Below are 20,862 nucleotides of genomic sequence, written 5' to 3'. Positions count from 1 at the left end.
TGACGTCTCACGGTGTCATGAAGGATACGGAGCACTTTTCTATGACGTCTCAAGGCGTCATAAAGGATACGGGAGCACTCTCTATGACGTCTCAAGGCGTCATGAGTACGAAAAGAGTTAAAACCATCATTTTAGCTCCGTTTTTTATGATAAAAAAACATACTATTGAGTTCATCGTGACTAATCATAATTAATATTAAAACTTATAAACTCCCAATGATTTTCGTGTATGATTTTTTCAAATGTTATCTATTTATTTTTTGTTATTATTATTGTTTTTTTTTTGGTTTTTTTTTTTGTAATTGTGTCATTATCGTGAAGTGATCGAGATCCTTGTGGTTTTACTTTCCATTCGTGTGTCGCAAGTCATATTTCCACTTTAAAAGATGTATAAACATGTTCGGAGAATTACGAGTTCTCAAGTTTGAGTGGGTTAGTATACCGCTAAATAATTACCAGGTGTGAAATTACAATCCAAAAGCTCGTCACACCTGTCACTGCACCACAGGTGTCTGTGATTTATGGTGTTCCAATCGGCACACGCCGATAATTGCTTGTGAGTTCACACGTTTGGTTTCTATGCACTTCAAAAAAATTCCGAAGATATGCTCTTACAGGTTGTACGTAAATTGAGCTTGAATTTTATTAAGATTGCGTTTATACTATAGGGAATACATTTTCAAGTTGTTGAAATCAAACACATTATTTTTGGAATTCAGTGAGTTTCGTTTTCCTTACATTTAGCGAAAAAAAATTGTATCTCAAAGGTTTTTCTGTAGAATAATTAACCTAAGTTGCCTCATTCATATACCCACGATGTTGAAAATTTACTCTATATGAATCTTTTCTGGAAGTTACTAATCTTTCATGGACAATTATTATCAATTTCGGACAATTATCCGAAAATCACAAATAATGGTATCTTCAAGTGTATTTGCAACGTATCCACCCATACCAAAAAAAGGTATAAAAAGTTATAACTTTTTAGTACCTTTTTAGTACCTTTTCTGTACCTTTTTCAAAAGGTACAAAAAAGTTATAACTTTTTTGTACCTTTTTGAAAACTTAGAATTAATGAATGTAACTTTTGATAACTTTTTTGGACTTAGACAATTTTAGATGTAACTTTTTTGTACCTTTCTAGACTTAGAAAATTTCAGGTATAACTTTTTTGTACCTTTTCTGGACTTAGAAAATTTGAGGTATACCTTTTTTGTACCTTTTCTGGACTTAGAAAATATTTACAACATCTGAAAAGATTGATTAATTTTAGCAAAACTTTGCTGGACTTAGAAAATTGCATGTATAACTTTTTTGTACCTGTTCTGGACTTTGAAAATTTCGGGTATAACTTTTTTGTACCTTTTCTGGACTTAGAAAATATTTACAACATCTTAAAAGACTGATTATTTTTAGCAAAACTTGTCTGTATCTTTTCTGGACAACCATAAGATTACTAAATAAATCTTATGTTTGCTTATGACACATAATAATTACTGTAAATGTAATCACAAATAATTATACAAGACAGTGACAGTGAAATTCTATTACAGGTAATTCAATCAATATAAGCTCAATCCCCATTTAAATGGAAATCTTAATTTAATAATGTACATACAATTGATTAAAATACAATTATCAGTGAACTGTAGGGAATTTGTGATGGGTCAGAGAGGCGAATCGCCTTTAGAAGACCTCAACGACAGGTAAGCTAGGTAACAGGTGATTGGAATCCGAAATGTGTGTTGAATTGTCCATGCATAGATAAATTTTTCATTCCAGAGAGGCATCAAAAATATTTTGATAAATAACATACATATAGATTTAAAATTAAACAAGAGATCCCAGAGGGATCTTGGCGCCCACCATTGAATGATCTTAATAGGTTCCATGTTAGATTGATCTTTTCTCTTTTTTTCCCTTCCTCTTACTAATCTGTATAAATTGAGAAACATCCCTCCAGTGCTTTTTAAACAAGGGAAACTTATATATGAAATTTGAGATTTGGCTATAATGGTTGTCTGTCGACAATGTTTTCAGATTGGTCCAAAAATGCAATACGACGGACCAAGGAGAACCTACATATGAAAATTGAGAAAGATTCCTTCAGTTCTTTCTGAGAAATCTCGATACCAAACTTCAATTGTCAAAATCCAAGATGGCTGCCTGTCGGCCATCTTGCTTTCCGATCGGTCCCAAAATGCAATATGCATAACTAGGCACCAAGGGGAACCTACACATGAAATTTGAGAAAGATCCCTTTAGTACTTTCTCAGAAATAGCGATAACAAACTTCAATTGACAAAATCCAAGATGGCTGCCTGTCGGCCATGTTGTAATCCGATCGGTCCCAAAATGCAATATGCATAACTAAGCACCAAGGGGAACCTACATAAGAAATTTGAGAAAGATCCCTTCAGTACTTTCTCAGAAATAGCGATACCAAACTTCAATTGTCAAAAACCAAGATGGCTGCCTGTCGGCCATGTTGTTTTCCGATCGGTCCCAAAATGTAATATGCATAACAAGGCACCAAGGGGAACCTACATAAGAAATTTGAGAAAGATCCCTTTAGTACTTTCTCAGAAATAGCGATACCAAACTTCAATTGTTAAAATCCAAGATGGCTGCCTGTCGGCCATGTTGTTTTCCGATCGGTCCCAAAATGTAATATGCATAACTAGGCACCAAGGGAAACCTACATATGAAATTTGAGAAAGATCCCTTCAGTACTTTCTAAGAAATATTGATAACAAACTTCAATTGTCAAATTCCAAGATGGCTGCCTGTCGGCCATGTTGTTTTCCGATCGGTCCCAAAATGCAATATGCATAACTAGGCACCAAGGGGAACCTACATATGAAATTTGAGAAAGATCCCTTCAGTACTTTCTCAGAAATAGCGATAACAAACTTCAATTGACAAAATCCAAGATGGCTGCCTGTCGGCCATGTTGTAATCCGATCGGTCCCAAAATGCAATATGCATAACTAGGCACCAAGGAGAACCTACATATGAAATTTGAGAAAGATCCCTTTAGTACTTTCTCAGAAATAGCGATAACAAGAATTGTTGACGGACGGACGGACGGACCACGGACGCAGGGCGATTTGAATAGCCCACCATCTGATGATGGTGGGCTAAAAAGGTATTCACTTTTAATTTATTGCATTTTTAGTACAATATTCACACCCTTGAAATGCGTTTTTTTGGGGGGGTGAGGGGCAGTTTTTTTAAAGTTTATCTTTTTATCTCAGAGGACCAATCATTGCTCAGAGGACGTGAATAATTACAACTTAGCATTGATAAGTCACGACATGAACAAACTCAGTTGTTATAAAAGATAAGCAGTTCGTTATATCCCAACACAGACGTTCATAAACGTACGTACATAGAACATGATGATATAATTTACTTCACGTGGGACGATGGGTCGCTCACCCACAAAAATATTTTCCGGAAAACCCAAGCTTCATTCATCCCAATGGGATTAATATAGCATGGTCTTTGTCAGTGCATCGCATATTTTCTGGATGTTTGCGCTTTTGACATTAATCTTGTAGTAGCATGCACAATTATGCCGCATTGGACACAAACTCCAGCGGTAAACAAACACACTTGTGTAACACTTGTGTCATTTTGATCGTCCAAACTCTCAGACGCTTTGATTTAACTCCATATAAGTAAAGCGTTTTTATGATCTCGATATGACGTAAATTGCAATAAACATTTTAATCTGAAAACAGCGCACACGATGTTTTGTCAGTGAACACATTAAACAGAACAATCAATTGGTCATATATCTATAAGCCAGATCGTCAGATTATTCACAAAGGACATCTGCAGGAGAATTGATCTCGTAGCATTACAGTAGCCTAGTTAGTGCTGTTACTGAAACGTGCACATCATGTGTGTAGGCTACCTCACGAAAAGTGGGACCACGCACCAAAAGTTAACCGACCCCGTCAGACACAAGCTGATCACCGAATACCTCATACTCGGGGCATCAATTAGAATGTAATTAGCGGCAGTCTACTGTACCGAACTCATTGAATTTTGTAAATACCTGTGTACCTGAGGAGTGTCCAGTTCACCTGCTGACATAGCGGTGTCCTGGGGCGTTAATTAATTAGTTACATCGTTGTCATGCCTGACTGCCTATGATTTGTTGCATTGGCCAGTTTACCTGGGTATCTCACCTGTGCACAATATTATCGGTATCAAGAATATAACCGAACATATGACACGTTAGTTTCTCTGTACAGACACTTATGCATGTGTGCAATCATGTGCACTGTGAAAGAGTACGATGTTGCAGTAATCATAGTAATAATTAAATAAAAATATATAACAACAACTAAAATATATATATATAAAAATATCGATAGGATTTCTCATGATATCGTAGGCGGCCTAATAACTTTATTCGACATTTTTCTTCTTCGTTCACTTGGCCCTACTATACACAGGTATACCCACCGCCAGGCGGCGCTCCTTTCAGTTTAGCGGGAGATTTGTATTACAAGTGGCGGCCATTTTGTTTGTTTACGGAAACGTGATGAAAGCTTAGACCTAGAACAAAATCACGTTATATATACAGTACGGTATATATTTGCGACATTTAATTTCCCCACTCACGGAATACAATCGACAAACTGGGAACAGAATATCAAATTTCGTCTAGCTTTTGGCGACTTATGATACCCCTTTCACCGGCAAACACTGAATTATCGGACAACATGAAATCAGGGTAAGTTATGTTCTAATTTGTCTTCGAATCGCAGATTTTGTCGCTCTCGCGATCGTCATACATTAAACAACATTGAGTGAATATGTTCATATGAAATACTTCATGTTTCAGGACTAAATTCACCAGCATTCATGATCCTCGGACCACCCGCCCCCTACGTACAGCCGATTTATAAATGTTGCATCTTTCAATCGTAAGTTTAATTTGCTTGCCAAGTGATTATTTTTTAATCCTTCACCTTCACATTCAGGGTCAAAATTATGATATATTTAAAATGGATTCACAAATATATGTGGCCATACACGTTTTTCATTTATGGCGTTTGGTATGAACGTCCCAAAGTATATATAATATACTTCGTTTTTCAATGGATTTTCTTGAAATTCGATCCACTATATATTGGGGTAGGCAATAATTCGTCAGCTATTTTACCTGATAATTTTTTTCATGTTTTCCCGTACATTTGTTACTATTTTTTACTGAAATAGACGAATATATGCACCATAATTTATGGTAAGTATGAACATTTTGTTCTTTATTCCTAATTATACGCACAACACTATTTTTTTTTAAATGTAATTAACATGCAATTAATATCTACGGAATCGGCTACGGTAAATTAAATATATATAGAAATGAGAGGGATTGTTACTTGTTGTGTGCGTGAAATTTCAAGGAAATCCAATAAAATAAAGTCCTAATTGAAAATTTGTCAAAGTATACGTATTTAAAATAGATCTACAAAGTAAAATCTATATACAATTTTAGCACATTTTATTTATTATACATAGACCATTGGAAAATTTGAGAAGAATCTTTCTTCTTTTATTTTATGTGAATTCATTTAAAATGTTTTATTGCTGAATTAACACACATTGATTACTCTCACCATCAGTTTCCCTTTTAAGTTGATCATCCCCGCCCCCAATATATTAGCTTGTATGCAATGCAAGATGGCTGACAGGCTGTCATTTTGAATTTTATAATTTTGAAGTTTCTCAGAAAGTTATTTGTGGATCTTATTCAAAAGAAACATTTTAGGCTTCTGTTTTCAAATTAATACGATCTAGAAGAAGAGAAAAGTGATTCCTTATTTGGGAATCACTTTTCTCTTCCTTCTTAGGCTAAAGAACAGTCTTGTATATATGATATATATAAAATTGATATTTATATAATAATCATACAATTACATGATATCTCTGGGGGTATCTTCTTTTTGATTTGACATGATAAGTTGTGTTTGTTAGCCTATAGTAATTACTTCTGTCTCCCAGCCCTCTAATTTTGCTGCTGTCTAATAATTCTAGAATTTATTGACAAATTTACACGAATTGGGCCAGGTACAGTTCACAAAATTATGTCAAAACCCAGGGTCAAAGCTCATGAAGGTCATTAGATTGAAAGGTCAAGGTAATTTTTTTTTCTTTTCATCAATATTTTGTTTTGGCATGATGAAGCAAATTTAGTTGGAATTAAACTAGGTGTAAACTGACAAGGTCAAGGTCAAATTTTGCGTTTTTTCACTGATTAAATATTTTGTTTCAAGGCTAAAGCAAAGTTGGTCAGAATTAAACATTATAATAATGCATGGAGTCAACTGACCAAAGGTCAAGGTCACTTGGTCAAAGGCCAAGGTCAGATTTTGTTTCAATATAATTCCAACCAATATTACTCGGTGATTTAGGCAGATGGGTTCTTGATGATTATGGGAGATATATATTATTTATTGCCTCATGATGAAATTGATGGGGTCCTTTAAATTTTCAGTGTTCTAGTTAATAAATTATAATAACCCAATTAACTCTCAGCCTGTCCTAGTTATTAAGTTATTACACCGAAACCAGCGTTACAATATGTAAATAGATCACTAACTGTTTTGTTTTCTTTTCTTTTTGATGGACTATAGAGTGTCAATCCCAAGAAGAACCCTGATCAGCTCCTGGAAAAATCAGTGTTCTTGCAGTATTGTCAGTCAAATCTCGAGGAAAGGATCCCAGAAGAGGAACATTTACATTATTTCAGACTTTTTTCTTTCCTGTGTAACAATGCCTCAAACAGCTAACACATTTTATATAGTATACAATACAATGTGTATTAATAACAGTCCAGTTAGAGTGCTGTGTTATGCAGTAAAAATACTTAATTCTTGATGACATGTTGGTTTTATGTTTACATTAAACGGTAGTTATAATATATATATACTAAAGAAACATAGTGGATAATGCCTTGTACAGGAGCAGGAGTATGACAGTGTAATAGTACATGACTGCTGCGTTCATCCATGGAAGGAGTCTGTTATTCGAAATAAAGCTTTCCATGAGGACGAAAAATAGTGCTTTTGTTAGTCTTTCAAGAAAATGTGCAAAGTGAAAGGAGATTTCCGTGATGTTTTATGAATAGTAATTCATTGGTCTGAAAGACATGTATTTAATAAGTATATTTCTGGATAAAAAAACATTCTGAAGCAAAATCTTTTTATATTTTTCTGTACTTTTTCCATACTTTTTCTGTAACTTTTCTATACCTTTTTTGTACCTTTTCAGTACCTTTTTCATACCTTTTTAGTACCTTTTTTGTAACTTTTTAGTACCTAGAAAAAGTTATAACTTTTTTGTACCTTTTTCATACCTTTATAGTACCTAGAAAAAGTTATAACTTTTTTTTAACTTTTTAGTACCTAGAAAAAGTTATAACTTTTTTGTACCTTTTTTATACCTTTTCTGTACCTTTTTAGTACCTTTTTTGTAACTTTTTAGTACCTAGAAAAAGTTATAACTTTTTTGTACCTTTTTCATACCTTTTCTGTACCTTTTTAGTACTTAGAAAAAGTTATAACTTTTTTGTACCTTTTTCATACCTTTTCTGTACCTTTTTAGTACCTAGAAAAAGTTATAACTTTTTTTTAACTTTTTAGTACCTAAATTATACCTATTTTTGTGTGAAATGTAACTTTTTTATACCTTTTTTGTACCTTTTTTATACCTTTTTTGTACCTAATAAAAGTTATAACTTTTTTTAGGTACAGAAAAGTTATCAAAAGTTATAACTTTTTAGTACTAGATTGGAACCGCTGTTTAAACATGGTTCCAATCTAGCATCAAAAGTTATAACTTTTTTGTACCTAAAAAAGTATAACTTTTTTGTACCTTTTTTTGGTATGGGAAAGTCCATCAAAAAGTACAATCAGTACACATTTCATTAATGTACATCCTCCAAGTTTGAAAGATATCAAAGACGCATGTGAGGATTTTAAGAAAAAACTGCATGTTTCTGATGAAGACATTAAAGAAATTGATTCCAAAACTATGTCTCAATCAAAATCAGCCTTATGGCACCAGGTCCGATCAGTTAGAATCACTGCATCAAATTTTCATTCTGTGGTTAAAAGGAGGTCGACAACAAATCCAACATGTTTGTTAAAAAAGCTACTTGGTTATGGAAGCTCTGTGAAAAAAGCAGCCATGAAGTTTGGGCTTGATGCCGAAGGTCAGGCTATCGAGCGATATCTCGCAGATTTACAAAACAAAACGGGAAATCGTTGTTTAGCGAAGGAAGTTGGATTTCGAATTCACAAGGAACATCCCTTTTTAGGAGCATCCGCAGACCGCATTCTGGAAGATCCCGTTAGAGGAATGGTAGTAATCGAGCTAAAAAATCCCTTGTCAACATGGGACAAAACTATTCATGAAGCTTGCAAAGTTTTACCGTGCCTGAAATTTGATGAAAATGCACAGGTCACCCTTAATAGGAAACATGCATATTACACACAAGTTATCGGACAAATGGCGGTGTATGGAATATCCCTGTGTGATTTTGTCTTGTGTACAAAGAATGAAATATTTGTGGAAACTGTAGATTTTGATGAAGATCTCTGGATGGAGTATCTTCCAAAACTTGAATATTTCTATAACAATGCTGTCCTTCCAGAAATTGTATATCCTTCAGTGATATATGGCAATGAGCCATTAGTGTTGGAGTAATCAATTTATATTTCTTACATATTCATAGTGTTAGAATGACTTTAACAATCCAGAACTGAGCATATATAGCATATGTTTTGTATTGTAACATGTTCAGTAATATCTCTTTACATGGACTATTTTTCATTATTACTGATGAGAATAGAGGATTTATTTGTGGAAAATGCAGTTTTGTTTCTAAAACCCTTGCTATTTTAAATGAATTGTAAATACTGTAATTATCCATGTAAAGAAAGTTCACTGTACACATGTATAGCAGTCAGATGATTGAAGTGTTTACCAGAAATGTAAATATTAAAAAAACACTTAAGAATTTTATGAATCATTTATAATTCGCAAAGCTTAGTATCAGCAAAACATACAGAGATATAATATAAATATTCAAATTTTGATGAATATTGTAAAGCCTGACCTTGGTTCTCAGTAACTGTAATAGCGACAATCAATATTGACAGAATATGAAATATTATTAGAGTTTATAATGCTGGTAGTACATTTACTGCATATATATATAGAATTTCCTTGTACATGTATATATTGATTATGAACACTAAATATTCACATTAAATATTATTTTGAAGTAACATTTGTGTTTGATTTAGATGTGCAACACAAAAATCATGGATCACTTATAATGTCTTCTAGTTTTAACATTTCATCCAAGATTTTCATTTGTTCATTAGATATATAAAAAACATTCCTAAATGAATGAATTCAATCACAACTGGTTTTAATTATGGGAGTTTGAAAAATTGTTAAAATAGCACATGTCAAGAATATGTCTTCTACTAGATCATGGAGAGATAGTGGTATAGTTCCCTGAAGAATCTGGAAAGATTTTATTCTCTGTATAGCCCTTTCCACATGAATTCTAACTTCGGCAATCCTACGAGTTTCTTCAACTTGTTCTGGTGTCAACTGTCCATCCTTTGCGTGGAGAAATGGGGGAATGTTGAGTTGCACTCCTTTAGGATTTAGTAAGTCCGCTATATCAAAGCCACGGTCAGCCATTACACAGTCCCCAGAAACAAGTTCACCGACAATACCACACTCTCTAGTTATCTTTTTGTCAGAAGCACACCCCCCATATAAGTTTGAAAGAAAGCAAACAGTTCCATCTGGAGTTATTCCTACTAGTGCCTTATAGGTGTTGTTATGTTTGTAATTAGACCAAGTCTGTCGCTGAGCTTTCAAAGATGATGGTTTTTCAACATGGATTTCAGTGCAATCAATTATCACTCTAGTATTTGGATACCTAGAAAACTGAGGAGGTAGATTTTGCTGTATCTCACGCAAAGAGGGAAACCGCATTAGTTCTGACAATTCCAATCTGAGGAAGCGAACCCATGTGGAAAATATTTTAGAGAAATGGGCCTCTGATATGCCTAAGCGTTGAGAAATATCCGTAAGGAGAAGTTTTACACGTAATCGCACCAATACAGCAAAAAACTCATTTTCCAAACTTATTTTCCTGTTTTTCCCTGGTTTTACTTTCAAATCACTACTGTTATTTGAAACCGACACATTCCCACGATCATATCTCAAATTCTGAGCTTTCCCTTTTAGGTACTGAAACAGGGAATCAAAAACACCTTTGTTTGGTAGTCCTGTCCAGAACTGCACACTTTTATCATTTGTCAACATGGACTTAGCTGTAAATGATGAGGGTTGATTTACAATCTGGTCCTCAAGCCTGTGTATATGTTTCTTGAGTGTTTGTATATATGAATCTTTCTGCTTAAGTAAAACGGAGTCACTTAATACATTGCTACATGTCTGTGATGATACATCTGATGTCACAATTTTTGGGACTTGTGTTCCAGCTTCACAGATGGTGGATGGGCGTTGTCCATTATAAGGTGCATGTGCACTTGTCCAGCTCGCATTGTATGCATGGTCTTGACTATCAATAAAGTAGGATTCCTCGGGTATTTCGGTCAAGGGAACTGGAAACTGAAAATACAAAAATAAGTTTACCTCAATATGACAGAACAAAGTCTTAAATGTTCAGAAATATACCTTAATAAGTAACAGAAGCCTAGCAGGTTTAATATGTACCACCCCCCACCTTTGCAAACTATAAACAAAATGTGTAAAAGAGGAACGAAGCATTTCAAAAAAATTCTTATGACGACTGTTATAATTGCCCCCCCCCCCCCCTTGATAAAAATCCCAAAGTTGCAACCCCACCCCCCTTGATAAAAAAATTTGGATCCACCCCTGCATAGAGATAAAGTGGTAAATTCTTGAACATATGAAACATCTTGATAATTAATTCATTGATGTAAGAATAGTAAGATAAATATTTAAAAATTTTATCATTCAACAATTACAAGGCTGTAAGATAGTAGTCATGTTAGTTATGTAACATAAACTATATTAATATAATTGATTGATGGTGTTTAATGGTTCTACTAATTAATATTGTGTGTACTTTGTTAAAATTAAAAGCAACAGAGTGAACATATATATGCCAGCTTTGTAGTCTTTTTTCATAAACAATAACTGGGTGTTGTGAAGTGTAACGTGATTATAATTACCTGTTTTGCGGTCTCGGGTAACGGAATTTGAACTTCACTTCCAATGTCAGGTACCTGGTATGGGGCCAGGCGCCGCCGGCATCTTTTCCCAGGTGTTGTAACATTAGCCGATACACTATGTCCTTTCTCAACTGAAGTCGTCCATTCTGAGATCTTTTTACTGGTAGAAGATGTTCTGCATTTAGCACTTATCTCACGTTTGTGCAGTTTAAGAGTAGGCACAAAGTCAACATGTTTGGAGTCTTTCGACGGTTTACCTGTGACAAAATGGACTGAACACACCTTCGTGTGCTCAGTAATTCTTAAAGTTTTTTCGTCACGCTGACTGGCAACTTTCCACAATCTTCTCCGATGTGCATTTACAGGGAATCTAAAAAACGATACTACTGAATTCTTTGATCTACGGTTACTACATCCATACACAGAACAATGATCATGACCGCCCATTACATAGGCCTGGCCTCTGCCATACTTTTTCGCTTGCCCCCTCAAATGCAAGTAACGGATAGTCACGCGAGATTTCGTTCAGCGTCCCTGTCGTAGTATAGGTTACGGCGCATGCGTACTTTAATGTGAAAGTGGTCTATTGCAGGATTTACAAGTTATTGTACATAGGCTAATTGTAGTCGGATCCAAAACATATCCTTGTACTTTTCAAATGTGTTTTATTCTATACAATCACAAGCAGCACATATTACATATTTACACTTTTATAAAATAATTCATTGTTTTATTCCCATCTATGCATGTGAAATAAAATCTAGGCCATGTAAAGAGGTATGGCGCATATTGGCCTGTTTCGACCTAACGGTGACCGTTTTCAAAATCAAAAAAATAAATGTTTAAAACTCAGTTTTTGAATACAAACCTTAAATCTATAACATATACTAATTATTATTTGCGAAAAATTTGTTTGTTCATTGCAATCGTTATATGATCAAATGACCGTAAAGTTGCATCATCAGGCTATTTGCAACTTTCGAGGGGGTTTTTCCCGCATTCGTATCATTTTTGACATAGAGCGCATTGGAAGACCAACTTTTACAATGTCTTATTTTATTCTATGTATCAAAAGGTGGTCCTCTGATGCGCTGGTATCGAAAAATTGAAAAAACGTAGTTGATAAAATATTTTAAATTTAGCATTAACTAGACTGACTTAAGTGATAACATTAACTCCACATTGCCGGAAGTCCGCATAGCTCATATGGTAGAACCATTGCTTAGCAACCCGAAGGTTCAGAGTTCGAATCACCAAGATATATCATATTCATATTTTGTTATATTTCTAAAAATAATACCAGAAATGTTGAGATAAAAAAAAATTCACTTGGATTAAAAAAGCCTGAGTGAAATCATAACCGATTTACTCCGTATCATTCAAAGTAAAATGTAAATGAACTGCAGCTTCGACAACAGGCATATAATTATTACATGGATGAGTAGTGTAAAGTTCCTATTTAACATGTCAATTTAACTTTATTTCATATGGTATTGATTGACTACATACATCCATTCACAACACAGCGCGCCAATGGACCATGACGATCTATATTGGCACGGTGGGAATCACTGGGGTCACATGCTATGTTTTACCTGTATTTTTAGCCCAGACTATCGCTGTACGTGGCCTAGGTCAGAATAAGCGGAAAACAACCATACCTCTTTGCAATATCACATTGAGATAAATCGAGAATATGGGCTAAGACGGCGAACTAGGTTTAGTATATTTTATCTAAAAAAAAACACACTATAAATACTAAGTAACTTTAAAAATCCAGTCATTTTTTAAAATGATGCACACAAAAAATAGCATCAAATTCTTGCCATTGTGAAAAGCAGATTTTATGAGTTCACCGTCGCTTGTGCTTCCATCGATGACAAATGAACAAAAGAAAACATTGGTCAGTAATTAGTCACGGCACTGTGAACTTACAACTCATCGTGTTTGCTTAAAATCGACCATGCATACCTGATACTATTTGAATCAATATAGGCTAAAAGTAAATCTGAACACAGGTAAACGTTGTATATTTCACACCTGATTACATTTCACACATCAGCGGGATATGCAAAGAAAAGAAAATGGGGGAACTCGATAAATCCCGAGTGTTCCGAGTGCAATTGTATCGAGAATTCCGAACGGAATTTTCCGATTGTAAACGAGGAAAAGACCATTCTTAAAAGTAGTTTAGGGCGAAATTAAAACGGGGCGAATATCTTTTGTGTTGCTCAAGGGTGAAAATAACCTGGGGCGAAAAATACCATGTATACAGTATGTTTAGAGTTACATAACATCCTGTGAGAAAAAATGATGACACTAACAATTTGCTTTGATCATTCTATATTTCAATGTTGAAATCTCGGTTTCTCAAATTTCAATTATCAGATTTTCTTCAGAGAAAATGTGGCGGTGTATTAGCTAAAACTCTGGACTGATTATGTACACTAAATTTATCATGACTATTTCTGCTTACACCAAATGCAGTAATACAAAACTCGGGCACACACCGCTTATCAGCAATCAGCACTGGTAATCAGGTCTGTGATCTGATCAAACAGTCGTTAGCGTCAGTGGAGTCGAGTCTATCGGTGACCAGTGCCTGTCGCCCACATCAGCAATCTCTCCGCATCAGCCATTCAAATAGGCTTCGTCCATAGATGGCTATGATAACCAAACCCAAATTAGACTCAGTCATGTTTACATTTCATAGCATCCATCAATGTTTGTTTCAGGACTAACTAACGAATGGCTTCCATAAGGTTGATTTTCATCTTTGATTGCTTCAAAGTCACTCAATAGAAAAGTTATAGCATCCCAATTTTACTTTCCATGACGCCAACATTTTGTTAGATTAGCTTCACAGGAACTCATCCATGTAATGACAGATAAGAAGAGAAAATGAAAAGCTCATCAAGTTTTGTCTCTATTCTGATAATGTCAATCAGCATTGTGTTGGCCATGGGGGAGGAGGAGGTCACGACCAAGGACGGACAAGCTGGAGGAGAACAAGACCCATATATTTATAAGCCTAGCGGAGATTGCAGCTTAGGAATTGGTACGTTAATTGGCAAAGGAATAGGAAGTCAAGAGAAAGTCGATGTCTGTTGATTTAATAAGTAGAACAAGGGTATGATAAAGGTTATAGGGCAGTATAAACCGGACTGTTTCTTAGCGACCTTACGCTGCATAGTAAACATCGCAAATGACCAGTTCATATACCAACTTATATGGATATTGGGTTTTACGAAACACCAATAAACATTTTAGTGGATAGACTCCCAAATAGCTAATCAATCTAGATTTTGGTAAAATCAACAAACAAAGACATTACAATATATCAAAGCGATCCAATCCAACCCCACTTCCTGAAGTACAAAGACATTACAATATATCAAAGGGATCCAATCCCTCCCCACTTCCTAAAGTACATAGACATTACAATATATCAAAGTGATCCAATCCCTCCCCACTTCCTAAAGTACATAGACATTACAATATATCAAAGGGATCCAATCCCTCCCCACTTCCTAAAGTACAAAGACATTACAATATATCAAAGGGATCCAATCCCTCCCCACTTCCTAAAGTACATAGACATTACAATATATCAAAGCGATCCAATCCCTCCCCACTTCCTAAAGTATATAGACATTACAATATATCAAAGCGATCCAATCCCTCCCCACTTCCTAAAGTACATAGACATTACAATATATCAAAGGGATCCAATCCCTCCCCACTTCCTAAAGTACAAAGACATTACAATATATCAAAGCGATCCAATCCCTCCCCACTTCCTAAAGTACATAGACATTACAATATATCAAAGGGATCTAATCCCTCCCCACTTCCTAAAGTATATAGACATTACAATATATCAAAGGGATCCAATCCCTCCCCACTTCCTAAAGTACATAGACATTACAATATATCAAAGGGATCCAATCCCTCCCCACTTCCTAAAGTATATAGACATTACAATATATCAAAGCGATCCAATCCCTCGCCACTTCCTAAAGTACAAAGACATTACAATATATCAAAGGGATCCAATCCCTCCCCACTTCCTAAAGTACAAAGACATTACAATATATCAAAGCAATCCAATCCCTCCCCACTTCCTAAAGTACATAGACATTACAATATATCAAAGGGATCCAATCCCTCCCCACTTCCTAAAGTACATAGACATTACAATATATCAAAGGGATCCAATCCCTCCCCACTTCCTAAAGTACAAAGACATTACTATATATCAAAGCAATCCAATCCCTCCCCACTTCCTAAAGTACATAGACATTACAATATATCAAAGGGATCCAATCCCTCCCCACTTCCTAAAGTACATAGACATTACAATATATCAAAGCGATCCAATCCCTCCCCACTTCCTAAAGTACAAAGACATTACAATATATCAAAGGGATCCAATCCCTCCCCACTTCCTAAAGTACATAGACATTACAATATATCAAAGGGATCCAATCCCTCCCCACTTCCTAAAGTACATAGACATTACAATATATCAAAGTGATCCAATCCCTACTTCTAAAGTACAAAGATATTACAATATATCAAAGGGATCCAATCCCTCCCCACTTCCTAAAGTACATAGACATTACAATATATCAAAGGGATCCAATCCCTCCCCACTTCCTAAAGTACAAAGACATTACAATATATCAAAGGGATCCAATCCCTCCCCACTTCCTAAAGTACATAGACATTACAATATATCAAAGCGATCCAATCCCTCCCCACTTCCTAAAGTACATAGACATTACAATATATCAAAGGGATCCAATCCCTCCCCACTTCCTAAAGTACATAGACATTACAATATATCAAAGGGATCCAATCCCTCCCCACTTCCTAAAGTACATAGACATTACAATATATCAAAGGGATCCAATCCCTCCCCACTTCCTAAAGTACAAAGACATTACAATATATCAAAGGGATCCAATCCCTCCCCACTTCCTAAAGTACATAGACATTACAATATATCAAAGGGATCCAATCCCTCCCCACTTCCTAAAGTACATAGACATTACAATATATCAAAGGGATCCAATCCCTCCCCACTTCCTAAAGTACAAAGACATTACTATATATCAAAGCAATCCAATCCCTCCCCACTTCCTAAAGTACATAGACATTACAATATATCAAAGGGATCCAATCCCTCCCCACTTCCTAAAGTACATAGACATTACAATATATCAAAGCGATCCAATCCCTCCCCACTTCCTAAAGTACAAAGACATTACAATATATCAAAGGGATCCAATCCCTCCCCACTTCCTAAAGTACATAGACATTACAATATATCAAAGGGATCCAATCCCTCCCCACTTCCTAAAGTACATAGACATTACAATATATCAAAGTGATCCAATCCCTACTTCTAAAGTACAAAGATATTACAATATATCAAAGGGATCCAATCCCTCCCCACTTCCTAAAGTACATAGACATTACAATATATCAAAGGGATCCAATCCCTCCCCACTTCCTAAAGTACAAAGACATTACAATATATCAAAGGGATCCAATCCCTCCCCACTTCCTAAAGTACATAGACATTACAATATATCAAAGGGATCCAATCCCTCCCCACTTCCTAAAGTACATAGACATTACAATATATCAAAGGGATCCAATCCCTCCCCACTTCCTAAAGTACATAGACATTACAATATATCAAAGGGATCCAATCCCTCCCCACTTCCTAAAGTACATAGACATTACAATATATCAAAGGGATCCAATCCCTCCCCACTTCCTAAAGTACAAAGACATTACAATATATCAAAGGGATCCAATCCCTCCCCACTTCCTAAAGTACATAGACATTACAATATATCAAAGCGATCCAATCCCTCCCCACTTCCTAAAGTACATAGACATTACAATATATCAAAGGGATCCAATCCCTCCCCACTTCCTAAAGTACATAGACATTACAATATATCAAAGCGATCCAATCCCTCCCCACTTCCTAAAGTACAAAGACATTACAATATATCAAAGGGATCCAATCCCTCCCCACTTCCTAAAGTACATAGACATTACAATACACGTATATCAAAGGGATCCAATCCCTCCCCACTTCCTAAAGTACAAAGACATTACAATATATCAAAGGAATCCAATCCCTCCCCACTTCCTAAAGTATATAGACATTACAATATATCAAAGGGATCCAATCCCTCCCCACTTCCTAAAGTACAAAGACATTACAATATATCAAAGGGATCCAATCCCTCCCCACTTCCTAAAGTACATAGACATTACAATATATCAAAGCGATCCAATCCCTCCCCACTTCCTAAAGTACATACTTCCCACACTAAAATTATAGCACAGTGTTCATTATTTTATTTTCCTCATTTCTTTGGTACTTTATATTTCAAACTTGTCTGTATGCTCTAATTAAGAATCCAACGTGACCAGAATATAGAACTTTCAACTGAAAATATGGTGTGGACTTATCACACTAGTTATAGGACAATGAAAAAACAAAAAAGAATGATTTTGTTTTGTTTGACCTAACTTTGACAGAACCTATAGTTAGTAGGTAATTGACCTAATTTTGACAGAACCTATGTTTGACCTTACTTTGACAGAACGTATGTTTGACCAAACTTTGACAGAACCTATGCTAATGTTTGACCTCACTTTGACAGAACCTATGTTTGACCTTTCTTTAACAGAACCTATGTTTGACCTAACTTTGACAGAACAGATGTTTGACCTAATTTTGACAGAACCTTTGTTTGACCTTACTTCACCTATAATGCTTGACCTTACTTTGACTGAACCTTTGTTTGGCCTTTCCTTAACTCTTTACGTACTCATTCAAATTTCGAGGTCGCTACCGGAAGTGAATGCTGGGTAGGTCCTTTGTGTATTGGAGCATATGGCTATCACATCAGACGTCGATAAAACGATCTTTTACTGATCTTTTACTGTTGTATAATGCTTAATATTAAATGAAGTTTATCATATGGAACAAGTACTGAGTACGGAAACTATTTTACCCAATTTTTCCTTTAAAATACGGTGAAATCACCAGGCAGAATCGCGGGAAATGACATGTTGATCGGCACATGTGTCACACGTGTGCAAGAAATCACGCAGCCAAAACATTGTTTTTTCGGTGTGTAAAAATATTTTACGTATTTCTTACTTATTTTGATGATGAACGTTACTCAATTATATATATATTATCGTTTTTAATTGTTGTATTGTGTTTAACACCTCAACAATCTCGCAGAAAACGAAAGTAAATTTGAGGCCGCCATTTTGTAGCTATGTAAACAACTCGGCATGAACCGGCGGAATTCTTTGAAATAGACAATCTTAACGAATGAATATGCTTCTGGTACGTAAAATATACCATCAATACAATATTTACATTGCTTTTTATTTCTTAAAAACATCATTTCCGTGTCAATTCCTTCGTATGACTATGCTAAACCAGCAAGTAATATCAACATCTTTCGCGATGTTTAACGACGATTTGAGTCATCACAAAGGATGGAAGGCATGTTAATTGTGACGTGTGTAGTCGTCATGAAGGATACAAGAGCACGGTTTTGTGACGTCTGTAGTCGTCGTGAGTACGGAAAGAGTTAACAGAACCTATGTTTGACCTTACTTTGACAGAACCTACTTTTGACCAAACTTTGACAGAACCTATGTTTGTCCTTTCTTTCACAGAACCGTTGTTTGATCTTACATTGACAAAACCTTTGTTTGACCTAATTTTGACAAAACCTATGTTTGACCAATTGTTTAACTTTAAAAGTATTTTTTCAATGTCTATACTTGAAGTCTCAAACTTATTAGAGTAAATAACCTTACCAAGTGTGCATTCATGATTTGAATTAAAAAAATTTTTTGCCAATGAAGTTATTCGATAGGATTGAAATTTCCTCTTCCAGGGTTTGAAAATACTTTACAACAAAATCACCGATAATAGTTATTCAATCATGCCAATTAAGATAAATGGGACAGATTAATTTGGAAATGGATTTTTTTTAGTTGGAAAAATTACCTAATAATAGTGATAGTCTGAAGTAGCTGAACTAAATAAAGATAAATACGTATACGTACCATCATTAAATAAAGATAAATACGTATACGTACCATCATTAAATAAAGATAAATACGTATACGTACCATCATTAAATAAAGATAAATACGTATACGTACCATCATTAAATAAAGATAAATACGTATACGTACCATCATTAAATAAAGATAAATACGTATACGTACCATCATTAAATAAAGATAAATACGTATACGTACCATCATTAAATAAAGATAAATACGTATACGTACCATCATTAAATAAAGATAAATACGTATACGTACCATCATTAAATAAAGATAAATACGTATACGTACCATCATTAAATAAAGATAAATACGTATACGTACCATCATTAAATAAAGATAAATACGTATACGTACCATCATTAAATAAAGATAAATACGTATACGTACCATCATTAAATAAAGATAAATACGTATACGTACCATCATTAATTCTATAACTTCAATAGCTCTGGTATTGTTCTATTTAGGTATAATGAAACATTTTTGGTAACCTTAATTGTCTTGCGGAGATACAAATGCATGTTGACCCAAGGCCAGTCCTGTTTTGCTGAAAATTTAATTGTCCTTGGAAAACATCATATGCTTCCATCTAATAGAGGATCTTACATGTGAGTGCCATTGTAATTAAATTTAACAAAAGTTCAATAATTTGATTTGTCAAAAGCCTTCAGGAGGGGACATATCACATTAATTAAATCTAATCAATTCCATAATAAATGGACTAGAATAAGAATCTATACAATCACATAACTCATATTTATGAGAAAATAAGAGAAAAATATCAAATTAAATTTCCTTACGGACAGAAGAATTTCAATTCTGCCAGTATGCTTTTTGTAACTGAAACAATCGTGTGACCACATTTATGACGTGTATATTGCAATATAGTTAGACAGTAGCAGATAGCTAATATTTGAAATATTCATGTCTAACCTGAATAAAGGCAATAATCATTCACATTTCTGAGAATGATAAGCCAACAATGCCATGAATGGTTCAGACACCTAAAATAAAATCACAAATTGATTTTAGAGTCACTTCTTATAATTCCCCTGTAAACTAAGCTTAGGTATGCACTGTGAAAAAGATTAATCTCACATTTTTAAATGTTTCAGGACATTCACAGACAACTAGCTGTGTCTTTTTTCTCTCTAATAAAACCCTGCCTTATCTCTTCAAAGATAAAACACAAAAACGCTTGCAGAAGATTTCATTAATTGATTTGGTGCTTTACAAAAGGACTTGTATCCCGTTTCAGACTGTACACTGAAATTAATCTATTTCATGAATAGACTCTTTTTCCATTTTATTTTTTTCCATTTTCTTTTCCATCAAAATATTGGTGAATCCTCAAAAGACATAAAGGCTTCGAGTTGTATATTCTGTCTTTTAATAAAGCAGAGTTATCTGCCTTTGTGAGCAGGTATTCAAATTCTATATGCATGATGTAACTCTCACA

At 34.8% G+C, this 20,862-nt stretch overlaps 1 protein-coding gene and 1 long non-coding RNA gene across 2 annotated transcripts; one reads left to right on the top strand and one right to left on the bottom strand.

Annotated features, from left to right (window-relative positions):
- The first annotated feature begins 4,508 nt into the window (after positions 1–4,508).
- On the top strand, positions 4,509–7,080 carry LOC117319626. Its single transcript, XR_004530783.1, has 3 exons — positions 4,509–4,750; positions 4,862–4,943; positions 6,657–7,080. It is a non-coding gene; the product is annotated as an uncharacterized LOC117319626 (long non-coding RNA).
- A 1,965-nt stretch (positions 7,081–9,045) lies between these two features.
- LOC117319625 lies at positions 9,046–11,835 on the bottom strand. The gene is made up of 2 exons (XM_033874397.1): positions 11,271–11,835; positions 9,046–10,683 (listed from the first exon to the last, which is right to left on the bottom strand). Exons 1-2 carry the CDS (start codon positions 11,715–11,717, stop codon positions 9,445–9,447), a joined length of 1,686 nt encoding a protein of 561 aa, XP_033730288.1. The 5' UTR covers positions 11,718–11,835; the 3' UTR covers positions 9,046–9,444.
- Positions 11,836–20,862: the final 9,027 nt, after the last annotated feature.

This window comes from Pecten maximus, unplaced genomic scaffold (genome assembly GCF_902652985.1).
Source record: "Pecten maximus unplaced genomic scaffold, xPecMax1.1, whole genome shotgun sequence".
NCBI classification, from domain to species: Eukaryota; Metazoa; Mollusca; class Bivalvia; order Pectinida; family Pectinidae; genus Pecten; species Pecten maximus.
Note: the sequence above shows the minus strand (reverse complement) of the source record. Positions and strands in the feature narration are given on the sequence as shown.